This window comes from Cherax quadricarinatus, chromosome 69, assembly GCF_038502225.1.
Source record: "Cherax quadricarinatus isolate ZL_2023a chromosome 69, ASM3850222v1, whole genome shotgun sequence".
In the NCBI taxonomy this organism is placed as follows: Eukaryota; Metazoa; Arthropoda; class Malacostraca; order Decapoda; family Parastacidae; genus Cherax; species Cherax quadricarinatus.
The window spans coordinates 7,512,455-7,540,189 of NC_091360.1; the positions used below are offsets into that span (position 1 = coordinate 7,512,455).

A 27,735-nucleotide genomic window follows, 5' to 3' on the forward strand; every position below is an offset into this window, starting at 1 on the left:
AAAGTCCGGGCCAGTTCGTAAGAGCCTGAAGTTTTACGACCTCACTCGCCATGGGTTCAACCTCCACCAGTTCCGTGATTTGTTTGCAGTCGTGTTATTACGATTTTGTGAGTCATTACTAAACGTGCGTTAGAGAAATATTTGACTTGTTCTTTGACATACTACGTGCTGGGTTGCTGAGCGGTGTTAATGTTTTTAGTAAGCAGTGTCAATGTTCTCGACCCAGAATTTTGTGATAGACAGGATTTCGTTTTCTGAGAGATACAATATTTCCGCTGGTAGTTTGATAATGAAATCCGGTGAATAGAAATTTTCACTGTTATTTTTTGTGATTTGGTCATAGGTCAGGAGGGATCGAAACGTCGTCATAAGATTCCTCTCCTAAGTGCGATTTTTTAGTGAAATATTCCAGCCACGATACTGTGACGATTTATTCTATATCTCTTTGATTTATTTAGTGTTAATTTCAAGTACAGCGTTCACTGATTCTTCCTCGATTATTTTTAATTATTATTATAAAAATAGTCAAATCCGTTCTGGCCATTCCGAGATTCTTGAAAGTCTTGCTACTCCTAGTTTGCTCATTGCCAAGAACTCCTAGTAATGACTCACGAAATCGTAATGACACAATTGCAAACAAACCATACCTCGGGTGGGGATAGAACCCGCGATTAGAGAGTCATAAAACTCCAGACCGACGCGCTAGCCACTAGACTAAAGGAATCTTGTTATAGCCGGCTGGCAAAGCATCTAGAGCGTCGGTCTGGAGTTTTATGACTGATCGCGGGTTTTATCCCCACCCGTGGTATGGTTTAACTCCTAGTAATGTATGTTAGAGGTCAGACTCTTCCTGTAGTGTACAAGATTCCCTGGTCTCAGCGTACACATGATCTCGCAATCCCCGTTTTAAGGATTAAAACGTCCTTAATGATCGCATTTAGGCTGATTGTTGACTTAATTAGCAGTTTTTATATAGGATCTCTCTCTCTCTCTCTCTCTCTCTCTCTCTCTCTCTCTCTCTCTCTCTCTCTCTCTCTCTCTCTCTCTCTCTCTCTCTCTCTCTCTCTCTCTCTCTCTCTCTCTCTCTCTCACCCTTGGTTCATGCCTTCGTACCAAGAGGAAATACTTTATGACTTACCCTGATAGACTTGCTCTACAAACTTAAATTTTTCAATACTATTATTTTGTTTCTAAATCGATATTTATTTTCAACGTTTTAACACTAGTAGTAGTAGTAGTAGTACTAGTAGTAGTAGTAGTAGTAGTAGTAGTAGTAGTAGTAGTAATAATAGTGGTAGTAGTAGTAGTAGTAGTAGTAGTAGTAGTAGTAGTAGTAGTGGTAGTTGTAGTAATAGTGGTAGTAGTAGTAGTAGTAGTAATAGTGGTAGTAGTAGTAGTAGTAGTAGTGGTAGTAGTAGTAATGGTGGTAGTAGTAGTAGTAGTAGTAGTAGTAGTAGTAGTAATAGTGGTAGTAGTAGTAGCAGCAGTAGTCGTAGTAGTAGTAGTAGTAATAGTAGTCGTGCTAGTGGTAGTGGTAGTAGTCGTAGTAGTAGTAGTAATAATAGTCTTGGTAGCGGTAGTAGTAGTAGTAATAATAGTAGTCGTGGTAGTGGTGGTAGTAGTAGTAGTAGTAGCAGCAGTAGTCGTAGTAGTAGTAGTAGTAGTCGTAGTCGTGCTAGTGGTAGTGGTAGTAGTCGTAGTAGTAGTAGTAATAATAGTCTTGGTAGTGGTAGTAGTAGTAGTAGTAGTAATAATAGTAGTCGTGGTAGTAGTAGTAGCAGTAGTAGTAGTAATAATAGTAGTCGTGGTAGTAGTAGTAGTAGCAGTAGTAGTAGTAGTAGTAGTAGTAGTAGTGGTAGTTGTAGTAGTAGTAGTAGTTGTGGTAGTTGTAGTGGTAGTAGTAGTTGTGGTAGTTGTAGTAGTAGTTGTGGTAGTTGTAGTAGTAGTGGTGGTAGTTGTAGTGGTAGTAGTAGTTGTGGTAGTTGTAGTAGTAGTTGTGGTAGTTGTAGTGGTAGTAGTAGTTGTAGTAGTTGTAGTAGTGGTAGTAGTAGTAGTAGTAGTGGTAGTAGTAGTAGTAGTAGTAGTGGTAGTAGTAGTAGTAGTAGTAGTGGTAGTAGTAGTGGTAGTAGTAGTAGTAGTAGTAGTAGTGGTAGTAGTAGTAGTAGTAGTAGTAGTAGTAGTAGTAGTGGTAGTAGTAGTAGTAGTAGTGGTAGTAGTAGTAGTAGTAGTAGTAGTAGTAGTGGTAGTAGTAGTAGTAGTAGTAGTAGTAGTAGTAGTAGTAGTAGTAGTAGTAGTAGTAGTAGTAGTAGTAGTAGTAGTGGTAGTAGTAATTTTAATAAAAAGTTATTAATAACATTATTATTGATTAAAAATGTTGTGTGATGTGTTACTATAATGTAAAGGGAAAACATTGACATAAAACATTCACATAAACATTATGTGAATGTAATAAACAAAGAGAATGTTACCAAGAATGTTCTCCATCTTGGACCTCAAACATTTACGTATTATTCCAATGTTGGGAAATAACAACTCAAAAGACAATTTGTAACAGTTGAGTGAAATTAAGTTTTGATTCATTAAGAAAAGAGATGCCAATGACCTTTTTCTGGGGGGGGAGGGATTTTCTTATTCCTTTTGGCTCGGCCCTGGGCCAGGCCAGGCCAGGCCGGGCGAAGCCAGGCCAAGCTTCCGTTGCTATTAGCGGCCCACCAGCCCACATATCTATCACAGCCTGGTTGATCTGACACACCACTGAGGTAGTCAGCGTTTATTAGAATAAGTGGAACAAACTAAAGTTTAATATTATCGGCTTCTTGAAGGGTCATTTAATTGTCAGTATCAAGAATACTTGAATCCCTAAGAAAATGACTGAGCTCTTAATGTATATATACTGAGAGAATAGCTCCTATTTCAAGGGTCGTTCACTAGCATCAAGGCACATTCATGGATAAAAGGCTCTGGTCTCTGTATCACAACGATTCATCTTTTCACCTCTCCTGTTGTGAGGAGGAAGTGATCAGGATTAAAGCTACGAGAGAGGCAGGTCAAGTTGCTCCAGTGAGGTGATGGTGGTCGGAAAGGATGAGAGGAGTCACCAAGATAGAGCTGTCGGGTCTAGAGCACAGTGGTAGTCACCGAGATGAAGCTCTCAGATATGTAGAGCATGGCGTGGAGGCTGGCTCTTGTCGTTGTGCTTCGTGTCGTAATGTTATACACACACTTGTTGAAGTCTATTGATAGCGAAACGTTGTAATAATGGAAGATCTTCTTTTCCTACATCTATTTTCACTAACATCACTGCAAGTTTCACTATTTTCCTCTTTTCTTCCCCATCTCATATTCATCCTTTCCACCTATTCCTTCTTCCTCTCATCCTGTTACTCCTACGTTCCCTTTTCCTACACCATCTGACTACTCCCAGCTTCCAAAGACCAATATTTACCAAATGGAGAGTTTCATTACTTGTACACAGCACCAATCCTCAAAATCCAGAGATCGAGGAGTGGATGCAGTTGGGATCGAACTCTTGGATAGACATTTTTGTAACTGTCATGAGGGACAGGAAACAATATACCTATTAATGGATTCCGAGGACTATTGCTCCCGATATTTTGGATGCTTACATGCTCAGTCAGGCTATGTTAGCATCAGCAGCACGCAGTTCTACGTAAACAGCACAACCTGATTCACGAAATCTTAATAACACGATTGCAAACAAACCACAGAACGGGTGGAGTTTGAACCCGTGGCAAGTGAATCTTAAAATTCACAGGCTAGTGCGTTAACCACTCGTCAGACTAACTCTAATAATATTCTTCCAACAGCTTGGACCAGGAACTGTCTAGATTCTAGAGAAATCCATCCGTGTTCTTTTTTTATAGTGGTCCATTGGTAATTCCCTTTATCTTTGAAGGTCCGGAAGATTTTTTTCTCATATGCATCATACCCTCGCACTGTGCAGATTCCCTTAACCCATTCCAGCACAACGAGTTTTCTCACACATTGGCATGTTGCCCAGGATGTGCGAAGGGCTTGGGGGGGGGGGAGTGAGATGTTAGGTGGGGAGGGGGGAAGGAGTTGCAAGAATGCTGGGAAGGTGTGGGAATTTTTTTTTAAATAGCAAAATTGGATACATCAGTAATTTGCTGCTACCGTTTTCCATATGAGCTAATATAGGGGAACAGAAGCGTGTGGGGATGGATTAGGTTGTGGTAGGGGTGGGGACGGAAGTGGCTGTGTTGGTGGTGGCGGTGGTTACAGTGGTGGTGACTGTGCTGGCAGTAGTAGTGATGATAACAGTGGTAGTGGTGGTGGTGGGCGATTACGCAAGATTACAATGTGTACCTGAAGACTCAGAGTAATAAAAAAAAACAGTGTATCTTTTGATTTCTTGTCCAAGAATGGTAAAAAAAAAGTATCACAGCTGAGCCAGTCAGTTGACTCACAGTGGTCTGAACGAGGCCTTGGCCTTCCAGAGTGAAAAGCATTAACACTTCTTCCGCACTGTAATTGTCAGTATTTCTCAGTTCCAGCAACAACGATAAGTGCTGCTTGGACTGCCAAGGTCCTGCTCCGCCTGACGCACTCTCGCGAACAATGTGTAGAAAGTTAGTCATTTCCTGTGGTATTCCTCATTGTTTCTCCTGACAATATACACAGTAGTATTAGACAGTCTTGCGCCGCTACCAGTACTGTTTCATCATCCACCTCCGCACTGAATAAAACATCCCTTGTTTGGTAGATATGAAACAAATGGCTGTCGACAATTTGAGGGGAACGATCACGACAGCATTATTGAAAACATTGCGGTCCATAAATATTTATTCGTTATTATTGCATTTATGCGGCGAGCACTAAACCCATAGGGTCATACAGTACCTCGAGGGATGGAAAGCATTTAGTCTTATTCAAGGAGTTGGAACATTTGTCTAATTCCTTAGATCAAGAGCCCCTCACCAGCATCAAGGAACATTCTTTGAGGGAAAATCTGCATTCAAAACAAATGTTTCAAGCGATGAACATTCAAAAACACCAAAACAATTGAATTCGTTTGTATTTTCCATAACTTTGTTCAAAAAATGAAACTGTCATATGGAATAGGATAGCCGCATACTGCTGATGTATTTATCTTTGCTAAATATCCCCACCCGCCTAAAGAGGACATCCTCCATCACCCTGCATAGCCTATATCTCTCCTTTAAGTGGAGGTCCCATGATGCGGTTAACGGGATCTTGATTCACTTACCTGCAGCATCCCCTCTCTCTTCTCCGATCAAACCTGATTGCCTTCCATTCACCTTACGAGCTGAGCCTTTCTCCAAAAATATAATTGTTGTGGTTGAAGGAGAATTAGTAGACCTGAGTTACACACGTTTTGTTTACTGTATGAACGCTCTCCATAAACAACTATAGATTCCGCCATCCACAAAAGAGGTTTGAAGTACTCTTTAATCCTATGTTATAGGATTGAAATCGCCCTTATCACTTTTCAGTAGCCAACAAGAAAAACATTTCTTTCCTTGTGTAGACTATCACCATTGCCGTACAGTGGTTCTTGACATGAAAATAAATACAGCGGTAGTAGCGCTCTGAAAGTGGTAATAACAAGGTTACCCGAGAGAAGCGTACTTAAAATTCCAGAAAGACTCGCAAAAGATCCCGGAGAAACTCGGAAAGATCCTGGAAAGACTCAGAAAGACCCCGAGAGGACTCGTGGGACTTACTTTTGTAATCATGAAAATTGATGTACCAAGTAATCATGTGGATGTGAATATTGTCAATAGTTCTTAGGGAAATGTGACGTTTGTGACTGTTGATGCTTGTGACTGTGTTGTGATGTTTGTATCAATGTTGATGTTTATGGCTATCATAATTTTTGCAACATTAGTAATGTTTGCAGTTGAAGAATTATGATGTTTGCGATATTTATTATATACAAGACTGTGAGTAGGAAGGCTCACGCTGTATATACAAGAGCATAAATATGGAACACTGTTGTCAGGAGGTTTAAGGAGAAGGAAGAAAAAGAGAGATGGAAGGAGTAATATTGCAAAATATTGTTGCGTGATGAGAGACGGAGGGAGAGGGGGAGAGAGGGAGATTAAAATGAGGGAGATGGGAATAATAATAATGACCTGTTCATGTTTTTGTTGCCATAGAGATAGTGCAACTATTATCTTCCTTCTCCTTCTCCTCTTTTACTTCTCTTTCTTTTCCATCTTTTCCTCTTGTCGCTGCTGACACGTCTCTTGGTTCCCATTAGCACTTGGCTCCGGGTGATAACAACTGTTCTCTTGTTCCAGCGACAGATATGAGCATGTGTCATGTGCTATGGTACTATTTTGTCTACAGAATAATCTGATTTTTTTCAAAAGTGGGATTTAGTCATGAGATGACCGTCTATGACTCTATGGGAAGCTTGTGATCCCATCACAGTCCTGAAAAAAATGAAAAATCAGTTAAAAGAATCACTACACACTATTGTGCCACTAGTGTCTCTCTCTTAGCATAATTTTACAACACCTGTTGTTTGTGTTTCTTGTTGTCAGGTCGAGTGTTGCTCTTAGTGTTTCACACACTTGTTATCATATGTCGTGAGGTGGTAAACACTGCCAGGCGAGGTGTTGAGGCTTGTTGATGAGTCATGGTGTTTGTTGCTACAGAATATATGATTTTTCTGTTGTTGATGCTGACTGTTGCTTTTAAAATATGTTTATATTCTAAAACACACACACACACACACACACACACACACATACACACACACACACACACACACACACACACACACACACACACATACACACACACACACACACACACACACATATGCTGCAGCATATGGGCGCCTGGCAAACCTGAGAACAGCGTTCCGATACCTTAATAAGGAATCGTTCAAGACACTGTACACCGTGTACGTCAGGCCCATACTGGAGTATGCAGCACCTGTTTGGAACCCGCACTTGATAAAGCACGTCAAGAAACTAGAGAAAGTGCAAAGGTTTGCGACAAGGTTAGTTTCAGAGCTAAGGGGAATGTCTTATGAAGAAAGGTTAAGGGAAATCGGCCTGACGACACTAGAGGATAGGAGGGTCAGGGGAGACATGATAACGACATATAAAATACTGCGCGGAATAGACAAGGTGGACAAAGACAGGATGTTCCAGGGAGGGGACACAGAAACAAGAGGTCACAATTGGAAGTTGAAGACACAGATGAGTCAGAGAGATATTAGGAAGTATTTCTTCAGTCATAGAGTTGTCAGGCAGTGGAATAGCCTAGAAAGTGATGTAGTGGAGGGAGGAACCATACATAGTTTTAAGACGAGGTTTGATAAAGCTCATGGAGCGGGGAGAGAGAGGACCCAGTAGCAACCGGTGAAGAGGCGGGGCCAGGAGCTAGGACTCGACCCCTGCAACCACAAACAGGTGAGTACAAACAGGTGAGTACACACACACACACAAAGCAGGAAGTGAGTGACTCAGTAACGACCAGTGAAGGAGCGGGACCAGAAGCTGTGAATCGGCCCCTGCAACCACAATTAGGTGAGTACACACACACACACTGACGGAATAATTTAAAGTCAACAGGGAAGATGCAAAGAATAAGCTAAATAGCTAAGACGAAGTAAAAAAAAAGGCAAAGCAATAAATCACATAAAAAAGTGAATAATGTGAAAAATCGCAGTGGTTAGCAGGTCAAGAGGGAAAGTAAACAGAAATGGAAAGCAACACTGAGGAAATAAAGTTGGAAAGGAGAACCTTGATGAGAGACAATGACAGAAGAATATAAGTCACACAGCTATCATAGTGTTGGCTTAAATAAAAGAGGAGAACCTGAGGAAGAAACAAAAATGATGAAAAATGAGAACTCACAATAAGATTAGGAAAGTGTGTGTGTGTGTGTGTGTGTGTGTGTGTGTGTGTGTGTGTGTGTGTGTGTGTGTGTGTGTGTGTGTGTGTGTGTGTGTGTGTGTGTGTATGTGTGTGTGTTTATATAGGGAATGAAAGGAGTTGTCGGTGCATGGAACAATCACCCAAGTATGGTAACAGAAACTCAACTCTTCAAAAAGAGATTGGACAAATATATGAGTGGGAAGGGCTGCGTTTAATTAGGTCCTGAGGAGTTCATAAATGGTATACAATATCGAAATGAGGGACTCATTACCTTATCTTTTGTATATAATTCTTCCATTATGTCCTTGTATTGATAAAGCCACTGGTCGGCGAAACGTCTACAAATGAAGATACCTAGATGTTGCACATGTGTCTAATTTCTGAGGCACTGAAACAAATGCTTGGATAGCTTTGGGAGGAGGTGGGACAAGGGAAGGATGGGTGAGGATGGAGATAACAGGTACAAAATACCAACACTATGGAAAAATAAGCGCAAATGCAGATCTGTTTGTTATTTGATAATGTCCACTGTGTGGGCGAAACGTAGTCAATAAAGGATTGCATTTTACTGCATTTGTGTTCATTTATCAGCTTTTCGGTGTTTTAGACCATTTATACACGAGTAGAGAGTCCAAGAATTGTCCAATCGCTCCTCAGTCCTTCTCCAGTAACTCCAGAAACGAAGAAAGAAACAACATGCCCAAAGATCTATAAGAAACAGAAGAATCAGTGTACGACACTCAAATGTAAATGAAATCACTAACATATTTGAGAGAATAGGAGAGGAAAACTCCTGATGTTGCTGCTATTACTGAGATGAAACTCTCCGGTATGATAACAAATGTGATATTCTCAGAGTGTAATCACATATTAAGAAAATATAAGATAATAAAAAAAGAAGCAGTACTGATTGGCAGAAACTGTTAAAAATTTGAAGTACTAAGAAACTTGGACATAGGAAATTTCAGGGAATAAATAACAGATACTGTAATGTCCGGAGCAAGGAAAATAATAATGGCATTGAAATATAAGCCACCATTAAACAACAGGACAAGAGAGTAGTATAATCAGATAGCAGGACAATGGTGTCGACGGAAAACTCAATACACAGCTTTAGTACTAGATATAGTAAGGGACAAGAGGCAAGAAATCAGTGATGCCCATTAAACTAATAGATGGTACGAGGAGCTGAATCTCGATCCCGTGCAAACAAATCGTGAATACAAAGTTGTTGGCCGAAAAATACAGCAATCATATCTTCTGTTGTATGTGCTACAAGATGAGGCAATGTTTTAATAGTTAGGGTTATTAACAGTAAGGTTATTAAACCCTGGTAGCCTTGAAAATACTTTCGGCAAATAATTCACTTAAGTTTGAATTTGAGAGGGAGTTTCCTGGTGTGGCCTGCTGCAGTGTTCATTTATTGTATTTTTATTGTCCAACTCACCATTTGTAGGTGTTAAACACGCCTTATCACCCGTGTCAGCAATACTATCCTATAAAGTACAGTGAACACTGATTAGTGAGAGGAAATCACACAGTTGACAAAAAACTACACGGAATACTAGTCTGATAGTTCACCATTTTTCCTTATTTTTAGTTCTCTGTCAAATTTCCTCTCTCACTACACTATAAAATTAGCTTTTAAATACAACTTTAAAAAAAGATTATTAGCGTGTGCTTAAAATTTCTTCTAAAAGAAATGTGACTGAAATATGGTATCTTAAACCCTTAGAGTTTATCACTCTAATGAGCCTTTTTTTTTTTTTTTTTTTTACCTTATATATTTTCTTCCGTACCAATTGACCTCGTCTTTTTTTATCTATAAATTTTTAAAAATGATCGCCTAAGGTCTTTTTCTACTCCCTCGGCGGCGTTTTGGGTGATTTAGAAAGAGTGGAGAATAAAAAAATATCTGTTACTGTGAGAGAAGTGACAAGCAAATTGTTGCCTGGCCAACAACACCTCAGAAATAAGGACCTGCCAGGCCCCTTGTTGCTGGCAAACTCGTTCAATTGGTGAGTCCATAACTAGAGTCCACTTTCTGAGATTACAACCAGAGTTCGCAAACATGTCTATTTGTCGAGTTTACAAGAGTCCACAAAATCGTCTACTGGCTGAGTTTACAACGAGTCCACAAACCCTCTCCTTCAAATCCTCTCACTATAAATTTCTCATACATTCTCTTGAAGCTGCGTATGGTGTTTGTCACCTCCCCTGCGTCAGTATTGTTTTCTACGCTCTTGTAAACACTACAGCCTTATTGATTCACTGGTATTAAAGCAGATCATTGAGAATAAACTGCCACCATGGCAGTGTGAAACGGAAACCTGTCTGATGTTTCTATGGCAAAATTTCTGACATTTTATGTATCATTAACAAGACAGAGGTAAATCTTACAAACTGTTACAAACATTAAGATTACAGTGTATAATCCACACGGGTTTAGCACCTCACAAAGATTAGATTTTGCCACCGAAGTGGCTAGTTTATTGTGCACCCCATATCCATCCTGTGGACGGTAGCGCGAGAGCATATGGATACACAAAAGGCCTAGGAACTAGGCCCCAAAGGGTTAACAGGAATACATATGGATTTATATCTACATATCTATAGTTCACTTATCTGTTACAAGCAAATTTAGGAAATACAATATCACAAAGAAATACAATATCTGCATGTTATTAATACTGTTGATATCTGTACAAACACTATTGTTCTCTGTACAATTCTTAATACTCTAAATGACAGTTATTTTTACGAGATGATGAGAGCAATATAGAACGTCTGATTCCCAACGTATGTGACCAAGACATTGATTACTTCCATACATAAGATAACCTAATCTCCATTTTGTCTAACAGTGTCTTCAATTATTGGTAATTAAACTGCGTTACTTAAGGCTAACTGACGTCAATAAAACTGAATCAAATTGACCCTAATGTCATTAAATATAACCTTACCTGACCTAATCTTTTGGTAACCTTTCCTTACCTAATCTTTTTGGTAACCTTTCCTTACTTAATCTAAGCTATCCTAATCTATTCTGATTCAGTAATAAGAGGGCAGTAATTGCCGATCACATAAGAGAGAAAATGGCCGCAAAGGCATTTGCTTAAGTCACCTTAATTGAAAATAAAAGGTGTCCTTTTGCCTTTAACAGAGGTGTCCTGAGTGGATGCACTTATGTTCTGTTTCCTCTGATCTAACCGTGCTAAATAAGTAACCAAAAAAGTGAGTAGATCTCATTGTTAGAGGGAGTAGTGAGGATCATTGTAAGAGGGAATAGTGAGGATCATTGTAGGAGGGAATAGTGACGATCATTGTAAGAGGGAATAGTGACGATCATTGTAAGAGGGAATAGTGACGATCATTGTAAGAGGGAATAGTGACGATCATTGTAAGAGGGAATAGTGACGATCATTTTAAGAGGGAGTAGTGAGGATCATTGTAAGAGGGAATAGTGACGATCATTGTTAGAGGGAATAGTGAGGATCATTGTAGGAGGGAATAGTGACGATCATTGTAAGAGGGAGTAGTGACGATCATTTTAAGAGGGAGTAGTGAGGATCATTGTAAGAGGGAATAGTGACGATCATTGTAAGAGGTAGTAGTGACGATCATTGTAAGAGGGAATAGTGGCGATCATTGTAAGAGGGAGTAGTGACGATCATTGTAAGAGGGAATAGTGACGATCATTGTAAGAGGGAATAGTGACGATCATTGTAAGAGGGAGTAGTGACGATCATTGTAAGAGAGAATAGTGAAGATCATTGTAAGAGGGAGTAGTGACGATCATTGTATGAAGGAGTAGTGACGATCATTGTAAGAGGGAGTAGTGACGATCATTGTAAGAGAGAATAGTGAAGATCATTGTAAGAGGGAGTAGTGACGATCATTGTAAGAGGGAGTAGTGACGATCATTGTAAGAGAGAATAGTGAAGATCATTGTAAGAGGGAGTAGTGATGATCATTGTATGAAGGAGTAGTGACGATCATTGTAAGAGAGAATAGTGAAGATCATTTTAAGAGGGAGTAGTGACGATCATTGTAAGAGAGAATAGTGAAGATCATTGTAAGAGGGAGTAGTGACGATCATTGTAAGAGAGAATAGCATCAACAAAGATCATTGTAAAAGGCAGTAACAGTAACCGAAGACCGTTCATAAATAACCGAACTCTATACGTTGGAATCCGAACGCTCTTCCGAGGACGGGACGCAGTGCAGCGCTGCCCAAAAGAGCTAGAATTTTTTATCGGGCGCAGTGGTGGGTATTGACTGTCTGTGGTATGACGTCAATGCGCTGGGCGTGCACCAATAGGCCGGTGAGGCAGCAGAAGAGAGCACTGGCGTTTAGACTAAAGAGATGAGAGTGATGAAGTTCGTACATATAGGAGAAACGCAGAGAGAGTGAAAGATAGATAGATAGATAGATAAAGAGAGAGAGAGAGAGAGAGAGAGAGAGAGAGAGAGAGAGAGAGAGAGAGAGCGAGAGAGAGAGAGAGAGAGCGAGAGAGAGAGAGAGAGAGAGAGAGACGTGATAAAGAGCATTTGGGGTGTGGGATAACGACAAGAGTTATTTTTAAAACATTTTTCATGTTTAAGGGCGAATAATATATATATATATATATATATATATATATATATATATATATATATATATATATATATATATATATATATATATATGCAATAAGATCACAGTAAATAGGTGATTTCAAAATATGCAAAACAACCACTCTGAAAGAATAGAGAAATTCCAAGCGCTTTCGTGACTACTCACATTCTTTGATAATGTGAGTAGTCACGAAAGCGCTTGGAATTTCTCTATTCTTTCAGAGTGGTTGTTTTGCATATATATATATATATATATATATATATATATATATATATATATATATATATATATATATATATATATATATATATATATATATATATATATATATATACATGAGACGTGAAAAGTAAATGTATGAAAAGTAATCTATTTTCCGTTAACTTGGTTATTTCACTTTTCCATAACTTTGATACACGCTCCGTGGTCAAAAAAGTTTCGTAAATATATCGAGAATGTGTCATATGACCTCGAACTACTTGTGACCTTTTAGTGTAAGTAGTTAAGTGGTCATAGGTTGACTAGTTACAGAGCAACATTGTGCTGGAGGCCAGGAGAACTTGCGTTGGCCAGGTCACTTGTTGATCCTTGACCTATTCAACTCTTTATAACTGGGAATACTGGCAATTTGTTCCTTAAGGCTCCATCACACTCACAAAACACCAATATTTAATCGAAGGATTAAATTCTCAGTGTTTTTACACAAAGATATAGTCATCGTTGTATATCGACTGAGAGACATGCGCTTCTCGGTGTATATACATTACTGTTGATGAATTAGACACATGTGCAACATGTGTCTACATACCGTACTGTACACTGTACACTGCAGATGGCGCAGTGGTTCCACCTATGTACATTTCAAGCACATTAAACAAAATTTGTTTTATTTTAAATCCATGCCTTTTTTATTCAGAAGTTTTAAATACATGAATCATACATTGCATCACAAGACTGTTTTTCATCTGCTTATTAGGCAGAATAGAGAAAAAATACAACTTTTTGCTAAATTTTTCTAATAATCAATGAAGATATTTTCGTAAAATTACATGAGTATTTTTGGTGACTCGAAATAATATTATATAAATATTTTACTAGAAATATAGTGCATTGATGATGTGACTATAAATTTTAAGTCTGATTATAATTCTGTTCGTTTTTCAGGACCCGCCACTTGGCCAAACCTGTTTCCCATCGCAGGTGGAAGGCGGCAGTCCCCTATTGATATCAAGTGCGAGGCTTGCCAGAAAGATTCCAGTCTTTCCAAGATCCAGGCTGTGTACAGCGGCATCAAGGTCTCAGAGTTGTCTAACACGGGACACGCCTGGAAGGCACAAGTCTCCGGAGGCAGTTCAAGTAAGTTAACCTGGATGGTGTTTCACGAAATTTTAATAACACGATCGCAAATAAATCACGAAAGTGGTAGGGTTTAAACCAGTCTTATTACGATTTCGTGAGTCATAATTATGGTTTTGAGGGGACTTGAGATTGACAGCAACACGACCATAATGGCGTGAGATTACCCTGTGAAAACCTTCAGATGTGGTCACAGTGCGGCCCAGGCTAACCTTCCTATACTGCCTTGGCTGGAACAGTTCAAAACTCGCCTACAATTCTTAGATTAAATTAAATGACATTTTGATACCTCATAGATCAATTTTTGAAATATGTTTATTACTTTATGTGAAGTGTTTAACCCGTGTGTCTCATTCAGGTCAATGAATAGTGAAGGCTCGATCCTTCGTTTTCTAATCGCAGAACACACTAAGTCTCATATAATAATAATAATAATAATAATAATAATAATAATAATAATAATAATAATAATAATAATAATTAATAATAATTAATAATGATGGTAGGATTGCTGGTTTTTCTTTTTCTGTCTCATAAACACGCTAGATAACAGGGATATCTTGCTACTCCTACTTACACTTTGGTCACACTTCACAGACACGCACATGCATATATATATATACATACATCTAGGTTTTTCTCCTTATTCTAAATAGCTCTTGTTCTTTTTTATTTCTTCTATTGTCCATGGGGAAGTGGAAAAGAATCTTTCCTCCGTAAGCCATGCGTGTCGTATGAGGCGACTAAAATGCCGGGAGCAATGGGCTAGTAACCCCTTCTCCTGTATACATTTACTAAAAAAGAGAAGAAGAAAAACTTTATAAAACTGGGTTGTTTAAATGTGCGTGGATGTAGTGCGGATGACAAGAAACAGATGATTGCTGATGTTATGAATGAAAAGAAGTTGGATGTCCTGGCTCTAAGCGAAACAAAGCTGAAGGGGGTAGGAGAGTTTCAGTGGGGGGGAAATAAATGGGATTAAATCTGGAGTATCTGAGAGAGTTAGAGCAAAGGAAGGGGTAGCAGTAATGTTAAATGATCAGTTATGGAAGGAGAAAAGAGAATATGAATGTGTAAATTCGAGAATTATGTGGATTAAAGTAAAGGTTGGATGCAAGAAGTGGGTCATAATAAGCGTGTATGCACCTGGAGAAGAGAGGAATGCAGAGGAGAGAGAGAGATTTTGGGAGATGTTAAGTGAATGTATAGGAGCCTTTGAACCAAGTGAGAGAGTAATTGTGGTAGGGGACCTGAATGCTAAAGTAGGAGAAACTTTTAGAGAGGGTGTGGTAGGTAAGTTTGGGGTGCCAGGTGTAAATGATAATGGGAGCCCTTTGATTGAACTTTGTATAGAAAGGGGTTTAGTTATAGGTAATACATATTTTAAGAAAAAGAGGATAAATAAGTATACACGATATGATGTAGGGCGAAATGACAGTAGTTTGTTGGATTATGTATTGGTAGATAAAAGACTGTTGAGTAGACTTCAGGATGTACATGTTTATAGAGGGGCCACAGATATATCAGATCACTTTCTAGTTGTAGCTACACTGAGAGTAAAAGGTAGATGGGATACAAGGAGAATAGAAGCATCAGGGAAGAGAGAGGTGAAGGTTTATAAACTAAAAGAGGAGGCAGTTAGGGTAAGATATAAACAGCTATTGGAGGATAGATGGGCTAATGAGAGCATAGGCAATGGGGTCGAAGAGGAATGGGGTAGGTTTAAAAATGTAGTGTTAGAGTGTTCAGCAGAAGTTTGTGGTTACAGGAAAGTGGGTGCAGGAGGGAAGAGGAGCGATTGGTGGAATGATGATGTAAAGAGAGTAGTAAGGGAGAAAAGTTAGCATATGAGAAGTTTTTACAAAGTAGAAGTGATGCAAGGAGGGAAGAGTATATGGAGAAAAAGAGAGAGGTTAAGAGAGTGGTGAAGCAATGTAAAAAGAGAGCAAATGAGAGAGTGGGTGAGCTGTTATCAACAAATTTTGTTGAAAATAAGAAAAAGTTTTGGAGTGAGATTAACAAGTTAAGGAAGCCTAGAGAACAAATGGATTTGTCAGTTAAAAATAGGAGAGGAGAGTTATTAAATGGAGAGTTAGAGGTATTGGGAAGATGGAGGGAATATTTTGAGGAATTGTTAAATGTTGATGAAGATAGGGAAGCTGTGATTTCGTGTATAGGGCAAGGAGGAATAACATCTTGTAGGAGTGAGGAAGAGCCAGTTGTAAGTGTGGGGGAAGTTCGTGAGGCAGTAGGTAAAATGAAAGGGGGTAAGGCAGCCGGGATTGATGGGATAAAGATAGAAATGTTAAAAGCAGGTGGGGATATAGTTTTGGAGTGGTTGGTGCAATTATTTAATAAATGTATGGAAGAGGGTAAGGTACCTAGGGATTGGCAGAGAGCATGCATAGTTCCTTTGTATAAAGGCAAAGGGGATAAAAGAGAGTGCAAAAATTATAGGGGGATAAGTCTGCTGAGTGTACCTGGTAAAGTGTATGGTAGAGTTATAATTGAAAGAATTAAGAGTAAGACGGAGAATAGGATAGCAGATGAACAAGGAGGCTTTAGGAAAGGTAGGGGGTGTGTGGACCAGGTGTTTACAGTGAAACATATAAGTGAACAGTATTTAGATAAGGCTAAAGAGGTCTTTGTGGCATTTATGGATTTGGAAAAGGCGTATGACAGGGTGGATAGGGGGGCAATGTGGCAGATGTTGCAAGTGTATGGTGTAGGAGGTAGGTTACTGAAAGCAGTGAAGAGTTTTTACGAGGATAGTGAGGCTCAAGTTAGAGTATGTAGAAAAGAGGGAAATTTTTTCCCAGTAAAAGTAGGCCTTAGACAAGGATGTGTGATGTCACCGTGGTTGTTTAATATATTTATAGATGGGGTTGTAAGAGAAGTAAATGCGAGGGTCTTGGCAAGAGGCGTGGAGTTAAAAGATAAAGAATCACACACAGGGTGGGAGTTGTCACAGCTGCTCTTTGCTGATGACACTGTGCTCTTGGGAGATTCTGAAGAGAAGCTGCAGAGATTGGTGGATGAATTTGGTAGGGTGTGCAAAAGAAGAAAATTAAAGGTGAATACAGGAAAGAGTAAGGTTATGAGGATAACAAAAAGATTAGGTGATGAAAGATTGAATATCAGATTGGAGGGAGAGAGTATGGAGGAGGTGAACGTATTCAGATATTTGGGAGTGGACGTGTCAGCGGATGGGTCTATGAAAGATGAGGTGAATCATAGAATTGATGAGGGAAAAAGAGTGAGTGGTGCACTTAGGAGTCTGTGGAGACAGAGAACTTTGTCCTTGGAGGCAAAGAGGGGAATGTATGAGAGTATAGTTTTACCAACGCTCTTATATGGGTGTGAAGCATGGGTGATGAATGTTGCAGCGAGGAGAAGGCTGGAGGCAGTGGAGATGTCATGTCTGAGGGCAATGTGTGGTGTGAATATAATGCAGAGAATTCGTAGTTTGGAAGTTAGGAGGAGGTGCGGGATTACCAAAACTGTTGTCCAGAGGGCTGAGGAAGGGTTGTTGAGGTGGTTCGGACATGTAGAGAGAATGGAGCGAAACAGAATAACTTCAAGAGTGTATCAGTCTGTAGTGGAAGGAAGGCGGGGTAGGGGTCGGCCTAGGAAGGGTTGGAGGGAGGGGGTAAAGGAGGTTTTGTGTGCGAGGGGCTTGGACTTCCAGCAGGCATGCATGAGCGTGTTTGATAGGAGTGAATGGAGACAAATGGTTTTTAATACTTGACGTGCTGTTGGAGTGTGAGCAAAGTAACATTTATGAAGGGATTCAGGGAAACCGGCAGGCCGGACTTGAGTCCTGGAGATGGGAAGTACAGTGCCTGCACTCTGAAGGAGGGGTGTTAATGTTGCAGTTTAAAAACTGTAGTGTAAAGCACCCTTCTGGCAAGACAGTGATGGAATGAATGATGGTGAAAGTTTTTCTTTTTCGGGCCACCCTGCCTTGGTGGGAATCGGCCAGTGTGATAATAAAAAAAAAAAAAAAAAAAATAAAAAAAAATAATAATAATAATAGTAATAATAATAATATCTTAGATTGGGTCTCCAGTCACCTTACACAGGATACAAATGTGTGCTGCAGACAATGTTGATGACAAAACACGGGTCCAGACCAAGATATTAGTGTGACGACGTTGATTTGATTACTTAAAGCTTTAGATAAGCGAAATGTAACCACAATATAAAGCTTGTTATGTAAATCTTACAAATTTCTGATTTACTTCCCTGTGTGCCTCTTAATAGTTCTTTATTCAGTTATATTTTCCTTCCAACCTCAGAGGAATGGCCCGAAACCGGGCCTTGGGAAATATAATATCCAGAACCACTAAGAGATAAAAGAGGAACTCGTGTCTTTACTTCGTCACTCCAACACAATCTGTGATTTTCCAAGATATGATGAGACCTTCGTTTCAGTATTGTGATGCATTATCCCCTTTCAGGCCTGAAGGGCGGTCCACTGGGCACTGACGAGTACGTGCTAGAACAGTTCCACTGCCACTGGGGCAAGACCAACGACAAAGGTTCAGAACACACTGTCAATGGCAAGTGCTACGCTGCTGAGGTGAGTCGTGACTCCACAAGTAATGCAACTTTTACATCTCTGAATAAAGGGTATAGAAAACCGACAGGTTGATTGAAGAATAAGAAACTTGTGCAACATCTGGGTATCTTTACTTGTAGACGTTTCGCCATCCAGTGGCTTTATCAATACAGATGTTGCACAGGTGTCTCATTCTTCATATTTTATCATTCATCACTCTCAGAATTTCAATGTGAATTCCAGTTTCAGTCTCATTTTATCCCCATCTTTCTTGGCTGTATTCACGAAGTCTCGTATTCACGAACAAAACAGTGTTACAATCCTCTTAGTCAGGGTTTAGGAAAGACTTTCTCAAACCCATTCTCAAACCTTTCCTTGTTTATCCTATATTATTACGTGGGAAGGTTGATCTAGTATTTAGTGTAACCATCACAGATTGCTGACGAAAGTAAACACATGAGATATAATGGTGTCAGTAATTTCAATAGTGTAATCACAAACGAGAGTTATTTCGAGGTTCATCAATGGTCGTATGGAATGTCCTTCGTAGCACTTAATACGCCACTATTTCAAAACTTTACTATAGTCCTGGGTAACAAAAAAATTTATAGCGCTATAACTCATGGGAGATAGCTGGAACTTTTCCAGGAGACGAGAAGGGGACAGGCAACTTAGAGCATGACGTCAGTATGGCTTATTTTTCCTTCTAACAGGCCTGCTTCAAGAAAAAAGGCAACTACCTTCACCCTCCTAATTATGCGCCCTTCCCAACCGATGCACATGACACTATTGATGTGTAACTTACATACATGTCATGGTGATGTAAAATGAGGAAATCACACATTTTTAATAAATGTGTGATTCGTGAGTCGTAAAAATAAAAAAAATGGATGGGCCATTTTTTTATTATTCCTTCTCCTCTCTCAGCCAAACTTAGTCAGTTACTTCATTCCCCTGTCCTTCCTTCCCCTCCTTACCACGCCTGGGTCAACGTATACGTTATCCTGAGCTGACTATACAAGTCTCCACACAAGCCCAACAAGACGGCTCATTTTAGGATTAAGATTTGTGTCAGGACATAGTTCCTGACGAATCAGTCAGTCAAAGCCCAACACATCACTGACGATCCCACATTACATAGTTTCACTCTGTGTACAGTTATGATAATACATTGAACAATAGTTAACAGGAATCTTGTCGCTAAATTTCACGAAGCAATAGTTTTTCAGTACACTCTGGCCAGTGTTTGTTATCTAATTACGTTCCTCATTCCCATAATTGTAAATAAGTTTATTTAGGCACAGGTACACAAATATAATTATCATACATAGTGTAAATTACCTAGGATAACCCAAAAGAGTCAACGTGACTAATTTCCATTGGATATTTGTTATTTCCAGCAGAACAAGTTTTACTTAGACGATGTTTTAGTTAATGGTGAGCTTTATAGAGTCTTGAAAAAGCCGATTTTGAGTGAAACGTTGCTATTTCTGTATTGCCGTCTTTACCCGCACGCCAGTTCCTTGGTAACGCACTGCCTTTCGTGGGTTATCCTGGGTGGCTAACTCTCCTGGGTTAAAATTTCGAACAAAATCTTATCTTATCACTCTGCCTTCCAACCACGCCATAACCATGGTGGCGGTGATCAAAAGATTAGGGGCTCATGTCTGTTCGCCGTATTTCCACTGTGTCACTTCCTGTGTGGGATACGGGAGGGAGGAAGCAGTGCTTCATTGTTTCTACCTCCGTTTTTCTCTGTCCTTACCAAATTCTATCGTATGGCATATATATACTTCCTCTTTAGTATTGATTTAACTCACTTATATACCTCACAATACATGCGATGTTCATTGTTATTTCATGGTACTTCTCTACACCAAGCATGACACCTCACTGCACAAGACACCACTGTACATGTCCTTAGTTTTTTATTATTTACAGTCCTACGTACCGTTTAGGGTGATATCACAGCAATGCTCAGCACAAATCACAGCGACCATTGCCTTCTCTGACACATCACAGTAATTCCCTTTCGATGCAAGATATTCCACACCACCGCTTCCTTGAGCACATTAAACATGTCTTATGTTCTCCCCGGAGTATCTTCCACAACCCCTAAAACTCTACCTACTCACCCACCTACAGTTCTCTCTCTGACCATCACAAACCTCCTGACTATCCAACCTAAAATGACTTAGTCTGCGTCTCATTCTTCTGACTCTGTCCCATTCACCACATTAAGTCTAGCTGCGTCTATCACCCTGACTTCCTTTGGCTGCTTATCACAAAAGTCCATCATAAAAAAGTAAAAGTCTCATATCAAAAAAACCAGTCTTCAAAAAGTCTTACAAAGGTCATCAGTCTTCACAAGAAGCAATAGTTTTAGAAAAAATTTCTTCCCTGCACCCCGTATTAACAAAAATTATGTTAGATATATTAACCTAACAAGGCTCTCTCTTGCAGCTACACTTGGTACACTGGAATAAGAGCAAATTCTCAAGCTTTGCTGAAGCAGCATCCTCTGACGGCGGTCTTGCTGTCCTGGGAATGTTTTTAGAGGTGAGGCTTAATATACATGCATCTTTTAGTTGAAGAATGTTATTCTTTGTAGGAAAATATTAAAAATATCAAATGGAATAAGTTTCACACGGTGTTTTGTCAGCAAAGACCCTTCCAGGTGTCTTGATGTAATGAGGGGCTGGTGATTCGAAGAATTGAAATTACCCTCTTCTTCTGAGCAGATCAAGAGCCCTTCATCAGCATCAAGGCACCTCTCTGGAAAGCCATTTACTGATAATCCAAAATTTAAAAAGTATTTATTTTAGTTTTTAATATTTTTAAGAACACAAGAGTAAGTTTTGTTAAACAGTTGCGAAATTTTGATTCGTAGTCAAAGACAATGTTTTTGCAGTGAGAGGCAAAATAAATGGATTTTCATTTTAACATATTGTAATAATGTTGGTAGAATTACCGACGATATGTAAAGTAAAAGGACACAAGTGCAACTAATGTGACATTTTATTGTGGCAACGTTTCGGCTTGACAAAGCTCCTGGCCCGGTGGCCTGGTGGCTAAAGCTCCCGCTTCACACACGGAGGGCCCGGGTTCGATTCCCGGCGGGTGGAAACATTTCGACACGTTTCCTTACACCTGTTGTCCTGTTCACCTAGCAGCAAATAGGTACCTGGGTGTTAGTCGACTGGTGTGGGTCGCATCCTGGGGGACAAGATTAAGGACCCCAATGGAAATAAGTTAGACAGTCCTCGATGACGCACTGACTTTCTTGGGTTATCCTGGGTGGCTAATCCTCCTGGGTTAAAAATCCGAACGAAATCTTATCTTATCTTATCTTATCTGGAGAGCGAAACGTCGCCACAATAAAATGTCACATTAGTTGCACGTGTGTCCTTTTACTTTACATTTTAACATATCAAGATTAAAAATAAAATTTTTAGGGGTAAATAATAACATTTTAAATGAATAGATTCTTTCTATGCTTAGAAGCTTATTAGTAAAAAAGTGAAAGACTCTGAGGTATCACAGAGCTTCAGGGAAACGGAAAGTATTCTGGTTTGATCCAAGTGAACGAAGGGTTATTGCATTTATATGGATTATTTGGATCAGGATCCCTTCGCCAGTATCAAAGCAACCCCCTCCCCCCATCCCTTCCTTCCTGGAATGGTAATCATGTAATATACTAATACATAATATTAATGGTATACAGTACCGAAAAGTATATGACTAAAACATCTGAAAATTAAGTTTGTTTCACAAGCTGCTACGAAGGAGAGGTTCTTATAGTTGCAAGTCAGAATATAAACATTGGACGTGTTTATTTCCACCTGTTGTCTATGTTCCCCATCAGTAAAATGGGTACCTGGGTGTTAGTCGACTGGTGTGGGTCGCATCCTGGGACACTGGACCTAATTTGCCCGAAATACTGAGCATAACAAGGGACTTTCTATATAGTAGTATGTCATTGATGTCAGCTATGGTCTGTATACCATGTACATGTACTTGTAGTAAATAAAGATATTATTATTATTATTATTATTATTATTATTATTATTATTATTATTATTATTATTATTATTATATTATTATTATTATTATTATTATTATTATTATTATTATTATTATTATTATTATTATTATTATTATTATTATTATTATTATTATTATTATTATTATTATTATTATTATTATTATTATTATTATTATTATTATTATTATTATTATATATTATTATTATTATTATTATTATTATTATTATTATTATTATTATTATTATTATTATTATTATTACTACTACTACTAGGTACAAGACGTTGATTGTGCAGATTATTAAGATATCCAAATGTTATTTCTCTCTTAGCCTATATTTCGTTAATATTCATGTCGATGTTATACTAATTGGTGTTGAACACACAGGTTGGCAGTGAACACGAGGAACTGAACAAGGTGTGCAAGCTACTACCCTTCGTGCAACACAAGGGTCAGGCTATTACTGTCACTGAACCAATCAGTCCAGCTGCGTTCATCCCCAGTAAGTGATTTATATTGTACCACGTCCGCTGTCTCTGTCTCCCACCAAGGTAGAGTGATCATAAGAAGCCTACAGCATTCACCATCATTCATTCAATATATGTACTCACCTATATGTAGTTACATGTGATTGCAGTGGTCGAGTCTTAGCTCCTGGCCCCGCCTTTCAGCTTGCCAGATTCGCTCCTTCCGAGCCTCGTGGGCCCTATCGTACCTGCTCTTCAAATTATATACGGAACCTGCCTCCACTTCTTCGTAGAGGTCATTCCACTTCCTGACCACCGTGAGACTGTTTCCTGACATCTCTGTGGTTCATCTGCGTCTTGGTAGACATGTTTATTTATTCAGACAGGCTGGAGGAACATGGGGTAAATGGAAGATATCCCAGGATGACTTGGAAAAAGGATGTGAATAAGGTAAACAAACCAACCACGGGCGGGAATAGAACCCGCGATCAGAGTCATAAAACTCCAGACCGACGGTATGGTTTGTTTGCAATTGTGTCATTACGATTTCGTGAGTCGTGAAGGTTTTAAGAGGTAGGAGTCATAAGCGTGTTAGATCAATGGAGACAAGAGTTTTTCTTTTTTAAGACGGGAGAGGGAGGAGATGAGCTTAGCGTGCTGTGTGGTAAGAGCTTAGGTTAGATAGGATTCGTCAGGAAGCAAGACAAGTGTTTCCTGACGCGGGTCTTAGTCACATGACCCGCCACTGGAGCTTTGTCATCCGACCGAGGCCTTCTGCCGGCTTACTGGTTCACCCCTTTGACAAGAGAGCATCAAGGAATTCAGAGAATCCGATTAGCTGAACCAGAACCTGAGCTCTGGCAGAGGGCAGTACAGTGGCTGCACTCGGAGAGATGAGTGGGGATGTGGGTGCTCAGTGAGTCATCAGACTGTGGTGACCATGCACCTCTACTCACCTCACCTCTGTAAACAAAAAGCTGCGGAGTAAATTATGGTGAGCTGTTTTTGGTCACCTTACCTTGGTGGAACATGACCAATATATTAAAAAAAATGGCAAACAGTTATGCATATTTTAATGATTAATTTGCTTGTTAAATGTATATCGTACTTATTGCAATAAGATCAGAGCAAACAGGTGATATCACAATATACAGAACAACTACCGTGAAAAAATAGTGAAATTCCAAGCGCTTTTTTGACTTCTCACATTATCAGTTCCTTGATAATGTAATAAATCACGAAAGCCCTTGGAATATTAATATGTTTTCACAGTGGTTATTCTGCATATCGTGCTTGATGTGCTGCTGTGTTTGTGGAAAGTGACAAATCCATGTGGCTCACTCGGCACTGCTGAGTGAGCCATATGGGTGCACAGACTCAAATAACTTAGTGTACAAACTCAAATAACTTACTATATAACAGAAAATGGCTCCTACTGGACATATGCTGGCTCCCTCACCACTCCACCATGCTATGAGTCTGTCACCTGGATCGTATACGAACATCCCATCCAGGTGTCTCAGACACAGATGGACGCTTTCAGGTAATTATTACCACTTCCTCTTGAGTACAAATTTCTTACGGATTAGTGAGGCTTATGGGTATTCTCCATAATTTGAGATCATCAATGTAACAAGGAAATTTGAATGAAAAATAATTTTTTTTTTTTACGTTTAATCATAAGCAAAAAACTCATGTAGAAAAAAGTACACATTTTAAGATTATTATTACATTCATGGGGGAGTGCTAAATTCTCAGGGGTTATACTTATATATATATATATATATATATATATATATATATATATATATATATATATATATATATATATATATATATATATATATATATATATATATATATATATACATTGAAACTTATTTTTTGTCGTAAAGAGCTAAAAATTATTAAGGTAATCTGTTGCCTTGCAATTGGCATCCTCTGCATGGCTCCTATGAGTTTAGAGCTTTCCCATAAATATGATATCCAACCATGTAAATAAGGAACAGCAATGGAAAGAGACTGTTTCGACATTCAACTGAAATTTCTTGTCTATGTGTAGGATGCAATAATTAATAATAATAATAATAATAATAATAATTAATAATTATAATAATAATAATAATCTTTGAGATAAATATTATCCTATCATTAAACTTTGCAATATAAGCCACCAGATGCATTTCTTTCAATTTCACCAATTGCTTTCAGCTTCTCCTGTCTTTTATGGAACCTGTATGAATAATTTAACCTAAATCCTTCTCTCTTTTCAGGTCAATGAAGTCTTATCATCCTTGCGAGACTTGTCCTGAGGATGAGCTAGCAGGAGCACTGGTTGAAAACTATCGACCCCCGTGTCCTCTCTGTGACCGAGTTGTCAGAGTTTACAAGGATTCAGTACAAGAGGAATAATCAGTCTACAGAAATCGCTATACTGGACTGCATATACAAAAATAGTGTCTGAACATGATAAAAATTGGCACGTATGTTTACATTCTGATTATGCAGAAACTGAAGTGACGATTGTATTTCAGGGCATTGTATTATTGTGAATGGCACAAGAAACATTTAAAAAGAATGAAGGTGTGTATCTCATAAATGAAAACTGACTTGAAGCTTTCGGAGGCTAAAATTATACAGTACCATATGCAGAAATCAATTTTAAAAGCAAGATAAATAATTGTTGAAAGGGACTTTATTAAGCAGCAGTGATAGTTATAAATAAAACCAATACAGGACCAAATAGCAAGAGGAGCAGGACATTGTCGAGAACCAACGAGAGGAACACAGTACTAAGAACCCAGCAACAGCACCTCGATACCAAGAACCAACAAGAGGATCACAGTACCAAGAACCAACAAGAGGAGCACAGTGCCAAGAACCAAAAGGAGGAACACAGTACCAAGAACCATCAAGAACAGCACAGTGCCAAGAACCAAAAGGAGGAACACAGTACCAAGTACCAACAAGAGCAGCAGGGTACCAAAATCTAACAACAATACAAACAATCATAACTCAGTCCTGTATTGTGCTTTGCAACACACAATTTACCTCTAAATACTGCATGTTTACAAAACACTAAAGAACGTTGAACATTCTCTCGTACTCCCTCGAGAGCCCTTGTTAAATTTATAGCAGTAGTCCCTTAGGCATTTGCATGTTAAAATACAGTAGTTGGAAAATGCACTAACAGCAATATACCCAAGAGGTAAATTACAAGCTGAGGAGAATATGTATACTAGACACCCTTTTCCCCCTAATAAACAGCAAGTGGTGTACTTACCATTGCATTAGCATTTCCCTCAGCAATGTGAAGGGTTTTCCAGTCTATGAAACAAGTTGTTACTATACTCGTCTTCCTTTAATGAATCGTTGGATGCCAAATACTGTTAAATACTATTACAATGGTGATACAGCATATAATAATGTTTATATACCTTTTTATTTGAATAAAGATACTTTATTAAACAATAAACGCAAGTTTTATATATATTAATACATTGATCACAGTACCTGAAATGTAAATTTTAAAAAATGATCTTTATTTCATACACAGTAACAGCAAATAATAATATTAAGAAATTTTCATTATTCATTGTTGAAAAAATGGGAATTTATTAGTTTTTTAGATTAAAAAAATCTAATTTTTGTATGTTCTTGTGCTCCAAAGTTCAATGGTTTAATTTCTCAGGAAATTTTTGGTGTAAAATATATTGAAAAAACATATTCTGCTCTGCTTATTTGTATATTATGACTGACAGTATAATTAATTCCTGTGGTTTGACAAATTTTTGTACAGAATTTTTTTGTATTTAGTATTTATAAATACTTTGATTCATATGTTTAAGGCGAGCAATTATTTACTATGGAGCACTAACTCATACACCATACAAAAATTATTTCTTAATTGGGAATTATAATCAAACAATATGCAATATTATTTTTTTTTTCCCGGATCATAGGTCTCTTTCTAAAGTACACACACATGTTAATAATGGATTTTTTGACTTGTTGGTTGTCAGTTGTTCTTGTTACAAAATATGGTGTGAACATTTAAATTTAATATACAGTATATTTTCATAGAGAATTGTTTTACCAAAGTGATAATAACTGGAACAGGATCAGTGAAATTTGATGGATCTTCCACTTGTTCATTTGTGATAAATGTTGCATCAAACTGGAGGGAAAATGTCTGATCTGTTTCAGTGTTAAAATGAAGATAAAACATTTATATTCTGAATTTTAAAAACTATATGAATCATTAAAGGCAGGTATAACTCATACCAAAAATATATCATATACTTGTATATATATATGCACCGTATATATATATATATATACATATATATATATTAATAAATAGATCATGTATATGGAATTTTATTAAACCAAAAAAATCCCCTACCAGTATTTCTGAAGAAGAAACACATGGAGAGGCAGTAACAGTCTTCATGTTAGTGAGAGAGAAAAACAAATACAGAGTAGAATAAACTCTAAGCAGCGAGGTAAACTATACAGATAGCCCACACATAGAAGAATGAAACGTATGACGATGTTTCGGTCCGACTTTTGCCATTAAGTAGTGACAGAAGGGCAAAGGAAAGAAGGCGGTGCCGGGAGTAGTAGAACTTCTCTCCCTCACTGGCAACTTACAGTTGGTATACCCCCACCCATAAAGTCCCTGAACGAAAAGATTTCGCACTAAAATGTCATAACTCTCATTGTTTATCTTATTTACATACTGTCAGTATACTCTTCCACTGTAGAGTACACTGATAGCTCGATCGCTGG

At 38.5% G+C, this 27,735-nt stretch overlaps 1 protein-coding gene across 1 annotated transcript in view; it reads left to right on the plus strand.

Moving 5' to 3' along the window:
• Positions 1 to 27,315, plus strand: part of CAH1 (carbonic anhydrase 1) — a 121,084-nt gene extending 93,769 nt beyond the window's left edge. Inside the window, exons 2-7 of the mRNA XM_053795803.2 lie at positions 13,681 to 13,872; positions 18,333 to 18,454; positions 20,897 to 20,992; positions 22,865 to 22,979; positions 24,367 to 24,487; positions 25,218 to 27,315. Of these exons, the coding sequence (XP_053651778.1) occupies positions 13,681 to 13,872; positions 18,333 to 18,454; positions 20,897 to 20,992; positions 22,865 to 22,979; positions 24,367 to 24,487; positions 25,218 to 25,356 (785 nt within the window). The 3' untranslated portion in view covers positions 25,357 to 27,315. The remainder of the gene's footprint in view (positions 1 to 13,680; positions 13,873 to 18,332; positions 18,455 to 20,896; positions 20,993 to 22,864; positions 22,980 to 24,366; positions 24,488 to 25,217) is intronic.
• Positions 27,316 to 27,735: the final 420 nt, after the last annotated feature.